Source organism: Callorhinchus milii, unplaced genomic scaffold, assembly GCF_018977255.1.
Source record: "Callorhinchus milii isolate IMCB2004 unplaced genomic scaffold, IMCB_Cmil_1.0 Scaffold8, whole genome shotgun sequence".
NCBI classification, from domain to species: domain Eukaryota; kingdom Metazoa; phylum Chordata; class Chondrichthyes; order Chimaeriformes; family Callorhinchidae; genus Callorhinchus; species Callorhinchus milii.
Genome location: NW_024704749.1, coordinates 16140740 through 16153270, shown reverse-complemented (window position 1 = coordinate 16153270; position 12531 = coordinate 16140740). Strand labels below are relative to the sequence as shown.

General features: G+C 47.0%; 1 protein-coding gene across 1 annotated transcript in view; it reads right to left on the bottom strand.

The window, feature by feature from the left end:
• The window catches only part of LOC103183072 (ral guanine nucleotide dissociation stimulator), a 44114-nt gene extending 38371 nt beyond the window's left edge, over positions 1-5743 (bottom strand). Inside the window, exon 1 of the mRNA XM_042337733.1 lies at positions 5583-5743. Coding sequence (XP_042193667.1) covers positions 5583-5663 — 81 coding nt within the window. The 5' untranslated portion in view covers positions 5664-5743. The remainder of the gene's footprint in view (positions 1-5582) is intronic.
• Positions 5744-12531: the final 6788 nt, after the last annotated feature.

Genomic DNA, 12531 nt, shown 5'->3' with positions numbered 1-12531 from the left:
CCATATACAGTAGGGAGGAGTGGTACATTTAAAACATTTTTTTCATACAGACACACACACACACACACACACAGGAAATCCTTGGGCATGTTGGATTGACTTTGAGCTGTGGTTTGTCACCTTGCCTTACAGCCACTGCGCATCGCTGGCTCTGTTGCAGTGAGAGCTCCCTGCTCTGTATGCAAGGAGCGTAGCAGAAGCTGATAGGAGGGTCTACCGATGCAATACCTCCTGTGCTGCTTCATTCAGCCAACGCTGGCATCGATCCAGCTATGACCTCACCCACCCACCCACCCACCCACCCATCCTAGGGGAACAGCTGCTTTTCCGTGAAGCCTGGGATTCAGAGGGTGGACTTAATGTTTCTACTAATATTCCCGAGTACCAAGCAGCAAGTGTGTCTTTTAAATGAAATAGTAATAATAATAATAATCCTTGCATTCGGTATGGTGCCTTTAGCGTCGGGACGACATCTCAAAACACTTCACGGGATTTATTGTAAAGTGTAGTCGCTGTGCGTATTGCGGGCGAATGTGGCAGCCAAAAATACGCATATGTGAAGCATTCATTTCTCCCCCTCCCTCTCCTACCACACCACCCCCCCCCAACCGTAGAGGCTGATAATTCGCAGGTTCAATCCCAGATTTTAGCTGATCTCAGCCCGGACAGCAGGTGGAGCTAGAATTTCTCTCACTGCCGCTGGGCTGGGAAGAGTAAGAAAATTCAGGCAGAGTTACCACAGTTGATACCGTGGTTACCACCTTTCTCTGAGAAGGTGGGTGGGTCGGTGGAGGGTGGGGGAGATAGAAAGAAATACAAACCTTGCCGACACCCAGTGTCAGTTAAGGGAGGAAGCAGAGGGCACCTGTGGAAATGCCCCTCTGTACCCCAATGTAAATTGAACTCCCTCCCCACCCCCTCAACCACCCACCACAGGAGCGAAAAATAGCGTCACCTCTTCAACAAGGAATGTGCTGCTAAACATAATCTATAATACACAGTCAATACAATTTCTGAAACACACAGAATTATTTTGATGTAAACAGTTGCTATATCAAGTGCGAGAAGCACTTTACTTCGACACTTTGAGACGTCCTGCCGACGTATTCTATTACTTTTATCTCCAGCCCTACACAGCCATTCTAATTCCTTAAATTAAGGTGGGATTCCCCACAAAGCGTGCATTATTTAGCAGCAATTAAGCTCTGAGCTCAGTTACAGAGAAGAACCATTTCACTCCCAACTTATTACACTTTCACATGGCTCAAGTCATTGCCACTTAATGCAAATAAATGTGAATGTTACTGTCACTTAATACAGATAAATACAAGGTACTATTTATAGGAAATAATAATAATAATCCCTGCATTTGATATAGCACCTTATCGCACCTTTGAGATGTCTCAAAGCGCTTCGCAGAACATACTGTAAAGTGAATTGTTCTGTAAAGTGAATTGACTGTATATTTTGTGGGCAAAAGGCAGCAGCCAATTGCACACAGCAGCGTCCCACACACAGTCGTGGATTGAGTGACCAAATTATTATTATCATTATTTATTTTTGAAGGGATTATAGTAAGACTAGGAAACACGAGTACTAACACGGATGCGGTAGAACCTGTCAAAAGGGGGAAGCTGAAAGAGATCCTGGGGTGTTAGCTAATTCATCACTCACTATGACAAAACCATGTGTGGCAGCAATAAACAGGATACTGGGCTATATTGCATAAGTCAGTTGAGTTTAGATTCCCAGACATCATACTCAGGCTGTACTGTGCTCTGGCCATACCACACCTAGAGTACTGCATACAATTCTGATTATTGCAACATAAGCGGCTGCCCAGGTCCTTGCGATATCACAAAGAAAAGCAACGAGGCTGATCCAGTGTAGGAGGAATCAGCTATGAGCAACATTTAGACAAGCTAGGACTCTTCAGTCATGAGGAATATGACTCAGAGGATACCACATAGAGGTGTATAACAATAGTCATAATCCTTGCATTTGGTATAACGCTTTATCACGTCTTCGAGGCGTCTCAAAGCGCTTCACAGAATATACTGTAAAGTGAATTGACTGTATAATAATAATCCTTGCATTTGATATAGCGCTTTTCACGTCGGGAGGACATCCCAAAGCGCAGAACGGTATATTCTGTGGATGAAACGCAGCAGCCAATTGAGCACAGAAGCATCCCCACAAACAGTCGTGGATTGAAGTGACCAATTAATTTTTTTTAGAAGGAATTATTACCCTGGGAAAAGCGATCCACTGACCGACTAACAAATGCAACAACTTGCATTTATATAGTGCCCTTCACGCTGGGTAGCATCCCAGAGTGCTTCACAGTGGCGGAGTCTGACAACTGCGATCGAAAAAGTAAATTCAGAACTTTAGGTTGTACCAAGACAGTAGAAAAAGAGGATGTAGGTTTAGAGCTACAAAGGGGTCAATGTTTTGAGGACAGATACAAGAACGTTTTTCTTCTCAGATGGTAATTAATGACTGGAACAAATTGCCAGGAAGGGTGGTTTAGACCAAGACATTGTTTTAAAAAAAATCACTTGATGCTGTGATGGGAGGACGGTTGGATGGGTATTATAGAGGGATGAGCCAAAGGGCTTTTTTCATGCAAACTAATCTTGTGATCTTGTGATTTCCAGAACCTTGCTGTTTCCACAGCTCATGTTCCTCTCCTAGCGCAAGATCAGGCACTACAAAAACAAGTAGAACAAGACCCTGTGACCCATGAGAGGCTCAGTTCAAATCATAATCCCTGGGGGGTTTAATATCATCTCAACTTTTGCAGCTTTGAAATCACTCCTCAGAAAGGGGAGAGATAACTACACATTCACACACACGAGAGAGAGAATGGAAAGGAAGGACACACAACACACACCCACGCACAGTTAGAAAGAGAAAAAAGGGAAGAGACACAGTCGAGGGCGACTAAGAGGAAGGAAAAGAGAAAGTTCTATATGCAGAAATATGTGGCTATTTGCATAGTGCCTTACAAATAACCCTTGTATCTGATATAGTGCCTATCAGCTCATATTATCTGAAAGCACTTCATACTGTAATACTCACCGACAGATGCTCAATACTAGGCTGAGATTTCTGAATCCCTCCACTCTACTCGGATCCATTCACAGGCATAGGATTGTCTTTCATTAGCCACTGTTATTGTGAGGGTATTTTACCACTTGTGATTCATGCCACAGGGAAAAGTGATTCAAATGTGCTTTTCAACCAAGATAACAACTTTGAACCAGAGTCAGGAGTTCTCCTCCTCCTCCTCCTCAGCCCCTGCCCTCACTAGGCTCCTCACCTGAAGGTGTTGACTTGGGCTGGGGTTCGGTCCTGCTGTAAATCACCCCAAGTGGCCACATTCACCAATAATAATAATAATAATCCTTACATTTGATATAGCGCTTTTCACGTCGGGAGGACGTCCCAAAGCGCTTCACAGAACACACTGTAAAGTGAATTGACTGTATATTTGTGGGCGAACGCGGCAGCCAATTGCGCACAGCAATGTCCCACAAACAGTCGTGGGTTGAACATGACCAATTTATTATTGTTTTTGTTTTTGGAGGGATTATTATCTTGCCCTCAGCTGACATCCACACACTCTCTACAGGAGTCAGACCTTGGCTTAGTATGCAGCATACTATTAGAGTCACTCAATTCCACCTGACCTCATTTTCAGCACTCTCTGTACCACAACCACGACCTCTCATCCGATATCCATCGGTAATTCGTCTCCCCCACTAAAAACCTGATAAATCATTCACCCACCCCATTCCCATAGCCCTGTGTGCAGTGACAGTGAGCTTCCCACGTCACTTGGCCTCGGAGTCACAAGCGTTGGAATATGGGGGAGTTTAGGAAATATTTCTATTTTCCACCAATTTCAGTTGTTTTTTTTTGCCTCTTGCCCCACTCCACCCACTTTCCCAAGGACCACTTGTCAATCAGGTTGGGTGAAATGAAATGAGCAGTTTCATGTGTTCTCTTCTGTGAGTTCAGCACAAAAAATTGGCACAAATAGCCTCTCCTCCTGTGGGGAGGGCAGACAGCACCTTACCCTGGTTTATCACAGCCAGAGTGAGAGAGAAAAAGAAAATGAGAGAGAGAGAGAGACACACACACATACTGGTGCCTGTAGAGATGGCCCAATCCAACGGTTGTCAAAGGATAGTTTAACTAACCAGAGAACAGAAAAAGTGACAGCGATAACACACACACACAGTGACAGACAGACACATCACACACAGTGACAGACAGACACATCACACACAGTGAGACAGACACATCACACAGTGACAGACAGACACATCACACACATACAGTGACAGACAGACACATCACACACACACACAGTGAGACAGACATATCACACACAGTGACAGACACATCACACATAGTGACAGACAGACACATCACACACACACACAGTGATAGACACATTACACACAATGACTGACAGACACATCACACACACAGTGACAGACACATCACACACAGTGATAGACAGACACATCACACACACAGTGACAGAGAAACACACACACAGTAACACACAGAGAAATACATATAGTGACAGAGAGAGAGAGACAGAGACACACACACACACCCACAGTGTCAGAGAATGAGAGGGTCAGCGAGAAACAGAGAGATCGGGCAAAGAGGAGTGACTGAGTGGGTGAGTGGGTGAGTGAGTGAGTGGGTGAGTGAGTGAGTGGGTGCGAGAGAATGAGAGAGAAAGAGAGGAGAAAGAAAGAAAGAAAGAGAGAGAGAGAACAGACCCACAAAATGTCCGCACTTCCTAATTTACACACACACGAGAATGTAACTACAGCTGTAGCTTTGGGCTGTAGTGCAGGTGGTGACCCCCCGAGAGACACAGGGAAACAGCGACATGTCAACAGCACAGACCCGACCCCCCCCCCACACCCCCACACACCGCATACACCCCCACACACCCCATACACCCCCCCTACACACACACCCCCACACACCCACCCCATACACACACACCACCCCCACACCACCCACCCCATACACACACACACCATAAACACACTCCCCACACACAACCCCCGCCCACACCCCCCCATACACCCCCCCCCCCACACCCACCCCCATCGTACACACACACACACCCATACACACACCCCCCACCTCCCGGCGTTGGGAAAATCCCCAAGTGAACGAATGCAACAAGGAGAGGAATTCCCCCCTCCCCACACCCCCCCTCCCCACACCCTCCCCCACCCCCACACCCCTCCCCTCACCCCACACCCCCTCCCTCACCCCCCCCCCCCCCCTCCCCACCCCCCCCCTCACCCCCCTCCCCACACCCCTCCCCCCACCCCTTCCCCCTCCCCCTCCCCACACCCCCCCCTCCCCCCCCCCTCTCCGCCTGTGAGCGGAGCAGTGAAACCTGTCTGTGCTCTCACCAACGCCCCCCCAACCCCCACTCACCCACTCAGTCCGCAAACTCGGTCCCCCTTTTATTTACCACCTTCTCGGATTACAAGAGCCGCTGTGCAGCGTTCACTCCCAACTCCAACTGCACTCACCGTCTCCAGGAGATCAAACACACAGATCTTCACAGACTGCACCAGAGCAGTTTGCAAACTGAACATGGATTTGGTCTCCATTTCCCTTCGCTGGTGGGTGTGTGCGGACACACAGTCACTCGCACACACACTCACTCACTCACTCACTCACGAGAGTTGTGTCTCAATTCCGGCCAAGGGTCAGGGTGTGGGGGTGTGTGTGTGGGTGGGGGTGTGGGGGTGTGTGTGTGTGAGGGGGTGTGTGTGTGTGGGGGGGGGTGTGAGGGTGTGTGTGTGTGGGTGGGTGTATGTGAGGGTGTGTGTGTGGGGGGTGTATGTATGTGTCTGTATGTGTGGGTGGGTGTGTGTGGGGGGGGGGGGGTGTGAGGGTGTGTGTGTGGGTGTATGTGAGGGTGTGTGTGTGGGGGATGTATGTGTGTGTGTGTCTGTATGTGTGTGCGAATGAATTGCACGTCCAGAGCCAATCCCTCTGTGGCTCCAACTCTCCTCTCACACAATGCGACACTTCTCCTCGGAAAGCGGTTCCCGACAGCAAACCTGTCGGCTCCGGGCGGTCTGTCAGGGCTTCCCCGGAACAGCGCCCCCCCAGCACTGCCCCCCCCCCAGCACTGCCCCCCCCCCAGCACTGCCCCCCCCCAGCACTGCCCCCCCCCAGCACCCCCACCCCCCCCAGCACCGCCTCCCCCCCAGCACCGCCCCCACCCCCCAGCACTGCCCCCACCCACCCCAGCACACCCCCCCAGCACCGCCTCCCCCCCAGCACCGCCCCCACCCCAGCACCGCCTCCCCCCCAGCACCCCCCCCCCCAGCACCCCCCCTCCCCCAGCACCGCCTCCCCCCCCAGCACCGCTCCCCCCCCAGCACCCCACCCCCCCAGCACCGCCTCCCCCCCCAGCACCCCCCAGCACCGCCTCCCCCCCCCAGCACCGCCTCCCCCCCAGCACCCCACCCCTCCCCAGCACCCCCCTCCCCAGCACGCCTCCCCCACCCCCAGCACCCCACCCAGCACCGCCTCCCCCCCCAGCACCCCACCCCCCCTCCAGCACCCCCACCCCCCCCAGCACCGCCTCCCCCCCAGCACCCCCCCCCCCCCAGCACCCCCACCCCCCCTCCAGCACCGCCTCCCCCCCCCACCCCACACGCCCCGTCGCGTATTTGCATTTCCTCTGCAATTCCCTGTGGCAACTCATTGCTGTTCCCGAAAACTCGCCAACATCCCTCCTCGGGACGAGCCATCTCCACTGAGGGTGGGTGGATGGTGCATTTTTAGTCTTTGGGGTCAGACACTTCACCCGAGTTTCTTCTCAAACATCACCCCCCCACCCATCCCTTTAGACCACGTTTACACTGGGAGAGAGAGAGAGAGAGAGAAGGAGGGGCACCACCAATTATTATTAATAATGGTCATCACTATTAATAATCATTATTCATTACCACTAATCATTGTTATCATAAGAAAATATTCGGTAAATGCATCGAATAGACACACACCGGCTGCGTATTTTGCGGGCGAAACGCGGCGCTCCCGAGGGGGCGCGGTGGGGGGGGGGGGGGAAAGGGTTCGGTGACGGGTTATCGGAAGTGTCGCGTTAGGCGGGTGTGCGCCAACAGGTAAGTAAACACGGCCAGAGATACTGGCCGCACGAAGACTGAAGTGGTCCCGATCAGTTAAGCCAGGAGTTGCGCTGTCAGCCGGAACGTTTCGGCCACAAAATATAGTCAATTCACTTTACAGTATATTCTGTGAAGGGCTTTATGAGACGTCTCGATGACCTGATCAGTCGCTATATGAAATGCATGGATTAGTATTATTGCTATCAGGAGTTTACCATATTGAAGGCAATGAGAGAAAAGGTGTGTGTGGGGTGTGTGGTTCGGGGGGTAAGCAGGACTATATATATATGGCTCTATTGGAGAGTTGGTGGATCTGAGAGCCTTGGACATGATGGACATGACTGTAAGACTGTATGATTGTACAAGCTTCTGGAAATGGCATCACGACTGTTTAGTTTGGACCAACTCTTAGTTAGTTACAGTTGGCTACAGCAACAACAAAATTACATTTACGCAGTCAGAAGGACTTCCTAAAGCGCCGGACAGCTACGATATTGCAACCAAGCTGGGGTTGGGGATCACGATCGGGGAGGGTAAAACACATCCTTTTACACACTGACCCAATGTTTTCACGTGGCTATGTTCTCACACCCGATGGTTGTGAGATTACATTTCGGCACTGTACCTCAGCTGCTGGCGGAACCTAGAACGTGCACCAGACTTCGATTGCTCAGACAACTGGGCTGGTCACCACACACCCACAAAAGCCCTAACGGAACAGACTCTGTTACTCGGCTACTCTTGAAGAAGATTACTGAATATTGGCCAAGAGCCGCTCTTTGGCTCGAATTTCAATCTGAGTCCTGCAGACCTCGTCTGGCTCAGTCAGTCATATCCATTGCCTCTGCAACAGCAGGTTGTGGGCCTCAAGCCAAGTCTGACACCAGCTCTCGATTCCTGAGCTCAGTGTAGGCTCACACACACACACACACACACACACACACAAAGTGCAGTACTGGGGGAAGCGCTGATTTGTCATTCGGATGAGCCACTAAAAGTGAGACTGGATTTTTATAATGTTTGTCGGGTGGACGACTTTTTAAATTGATGTTGCTGGGGGGGAAAAAAAAAAAGCAGTGAGAAACGGGACTTGAAAAATGTGACATCGCTGCATCATCCCCTGGGAGCGAGGACTGCAGTAAGTTGGAATCTTCCAATTAAAACTTCACCCTGTTTTGCTTAAAATTAGATATTTTTGGTCATTGCCAAAGAACTCTTTGGGGATCACCGAGCACCTCCAAAATTGTTCTCACTTGCGAGTCAGCGAGTCTTTCTAAACAGAAGATAAGACATCCTTTCAAATGGATGTTCGGTAATTTTTTTCAAAAAAACAACATTGATTGCATCTGCAAAGGTCACAGCCATCGGGTGTGAGTCGGGATCAGAACATAGCCACGTGAAGACATTGGGTCAGTGTGTGAAAGGGAGTGCCATTTAAAGGGTTTAACAGGGCACACCAACCACAACAACTCTGTCATTTATATATAATCCTTGCATTTGATATAGCGCTTTTCACGTCGGGAGGACGTCCCAAAGCGCTTCACAGAACACACTGTAAAGTGAATTGACTGTATATTTGTGGGCGAACGCGGCAGCCAATTGCGCACAGCAATGTCCCACAAACAGTCATATGGATTGAAAATGACCAATTTCTTATTGTTTTGGGTTTTGGAGGGATTATTAACACAAGCTAACTAGCCAATTGTTTGACACAGGATTTCAATGCCACGCACACAAATGTCCCCGGCTGCCGCCAGCGCTGGACAGAGAAAGAGCATATTTCACGAGACTTGCAGAGAAATGCGATAGGAGTTTTCTATCAGCCTCTGGGGGAGCCCGGGATAGTAGCACATAAGCTGAGCTATCAATAAACAAAGCCTAGTGATGGGCTTCCCCACACACCTACTACCACTGTCTCTCAGTTTGTGCAGCAGCGACAGAGGAATACCCACTCTGTGAAAACACAGAGAAAGAGGCCGCAACAGCAGTCATCTACTCTTCTGGGACATAGACATATAAAGAACATTTAAAAAAAAACATACCTTTGACATCCTCTTCTCTGGAAGTTATAGATTCTGTGTTTATTGGAAAAGAGAAGGGAGTTTCTTGGCCAACAATTCCTCCCGGATCAATTGATCCATGTTTGTGTGGGGCACAAATCTTTTTGTTAAAAAGATTTCAAGCAACAAAGGGGAAAATTGTATTAAACGGTCAGTCTTTAATAATAATGCTTGCATTTGATTTCGCACCCTATCATGTCGCTGAGGCTTCTCAAAGCGCTTCACAGCGCTTTACTGTAAAGTAAATTGACTGTAATAATAATAATAATATTTATATTTTAAGCTACAAATACTCTCAGTTGTAACATTTTACGTGGAACAATAAAGTTACAGTGTTACATGAATAAAATAATGTTAGAACTGTATTCAAATGTTTTGTATTGAAATCTACATTTGTAACATTAGAGCACTGTTTTGCTGAGTTTTGTATATTATGATTTACAATTGCAACATCGTAATGATGATACTGGTTTTGTACGGTATTGCAATCTACCTTTGTTTAACATTGTAAGGTGCTGTTGCTGAATTTTCTGTTACAATCTACATTTGGTAGGTTCCCTCTAGCGTCAAATGGCAGTACTGATGGATTCCTCAATTAGTGTTGCTTACAACCAAAAAAATAATTCTTGCATTTGAAAAAAAACGCCCTCTCACATCAACGAGGCATCTCAAAGCGCTTCACAGAATAAACTGTCAAGTGGATTGACTGTACACGGCATTTTGTGGGTGAATATAAAATATATAAATAAGCAAACTATATATGTGTAACAAAAAGAACAGACAAATTATGTTATCATGCTGCAACATAAAAATATAACATGATTGTAATGTTACAGCTGGAGGTATCTGTAACTTAAAGATTGTGACCATGAATTACACTGCCCTTTGCTCTTTGAAATCTTTTAACAAAAATAAAATAATGTGTATATATATATATTATAACTAAGCATTCTGAGATGCTACCCTGTGTGGAGGGTACTATTATAAGTGCGCTGTTGCTGTTGAACTGAAAAGGTAACGCTTTCAGCAACGATCTATGGACAGTGCTCAGTACCAGGAGACCTGGACAATTTTCAACTGTCTTAGCAAAGATTCGGGGCCAAACCTGAAACTTCCTGGTCTGTATGAACCAGTTTCACCCTAAACACTGGCAGGGAGGAAATAGTTAATAATTATTAATAATAATCCTTACATTTGATACGTGCCCCTTTCGCATTGGGCAGATGGCCCAAAGTGTTTCACAGGATATACAGTAACATGTAGCGACTGTGTTTTATGGGTGAATGTGGCAGCCAATTTGTACACAACAATGTCCCGCAAACATGATCAATTTTATTTGGAGGAATCCAAGAGAAAATCCCTTCTCTTTTTGAATATTGCCACAAGATCTTTAATATCCACCTGGACAAGGAGACTGGACCTTGTTTTAATGTCTCATCCAAAGGATGGCACCTTCAACGATACCCCCAGGACTGCATTGGAGTGTCCCCATGTGAGTTCCAAATCCCAATTTGGGGCTTGAACCCGTAACCTTCTAACTCAGAGACAAGCGTACTACCAACAGCATTACAATGTTATAAAGGTAGATTGTAACACTGTGCAAAACTCAGTAACAGCATTACAATGTTATTTCTGCAGTCCTGTAGCTCAGTGGTTAGAGCACTCGCTTTCCAAGTGAGAGACCTGAGTTTAATTCCAGGCAGAGGGCGAAACCTTGGGCAAGTTTCCTTACTCCACACAGAGCCCTAATAATAATCCCTCCAAAACCAAAAAAAACAATAATAAAATTGGCATTTTCAATCTACGACTGTTTGTGGGACATTGCTGTGCGCAATTGGCTGCCGCGTTCGCCCACAAATATACAGTCAATTCACTTTACAGTGTGTTCTGTGAAGCGCTTTGGAACGTCCTCCCGACGTGAAAAGCGCTATATCAAATGCAAGGATTATTATTATTATTATTATAACAAGGTGCAAAACTCAGTAACAGCATTACAATGTTGCAAAGGTCAATTACAATATACTAAACTCAGTGACAGTGTTGTAAGGAATCAGGCTGACACAGTTTGGAATCCATCCCGTATCGGAATGAAAGTCTCTTCCATCAGATTGCGGTAAAAGGACGTCTGCAAGAGGGGTTTGGGAGCCAGTCTCAGTAACTAGTAGGCGTGAACCCAAAGTGCAAAAGTGAGTTAAAATCAAGTATTCTTAGAAGCCGCAAACTTACAAGTCTAGTAGGGGCGCTGTTTTGGCATTGCTGCTGCAGGGGCCGCTGTTCCAACGCTGTCCCCAGTCAGGGAGGAGTATGGTTCCAGCGTTGCTCCAGCAGGGCTCTTGCTCTCACATTACACTGCCGGTAGTATAGAGGGAGCTCCAACCTCCACCCAAGATATTCTCAAGCCAAAGTTTGATACCAAAATCGGTTCCCATGATACAAATGATTCATTGTCCGGGACTAGTCATCCATTATTTGAGCCCTAAACATGTCTTTGAAGCACTAAAGTAATAAATTAAATTGAATGTGCCTTGTTCTTGTTGTATGGATGTCTGGTAGATTGGATTGGCCTCTCTTGTGAGGCCTCACTTCTTGGCGTATCACACAAAGGAATGGCCACTTGAGTAGGAACTAATAATCCTAATAGTCATTGGATTTGATATAGCACCTTATCATGTCATCAAGACATCTCAAAGTGTTTCACAGGATTTACTGTAAATTGTAGTGACTCTGTATTTGTAGGCAAATGCTGAGACTAATTTGCACACAGGGTTATGCCACAAACAGCCATAAAGGCTGAAACCAAAACCTGAAGGTGTGTTAATAATTCAAACGAGTAACGTTTTATTCCACTAATATCAACTACATATATATATGGAAAATGGTAAAGTTTAACAATCTACATTCAAACCATATAACAACACAATAGTCCGCAACGTACAATGACATGGATATACAATAACAGTTTTGTACTCCAAACAAAACAATAAGTTCGAGAATCACTCGTGCTGCCTACCCTGACTTCTGGATTTCAAATGACCACATACTATTATTACTTCTATATATGGCAGACAGAACCAAAAACACTACTTCTCCTTTTTCACTTCTAACGGTCACTTCTTTGCTGGAAGTAAATTCGCACTGAGTTGAGCAAGAATTTCTTCACTCAAAATGTGGTGAATGTATGGAGCGCCCTACCCCAAAGGTCTGTTGATGCTCAGTCCTTGAACATATTCAAGACTGAGATAGATAGATTTCTTATTGCAGAAGGGATTAAGCGA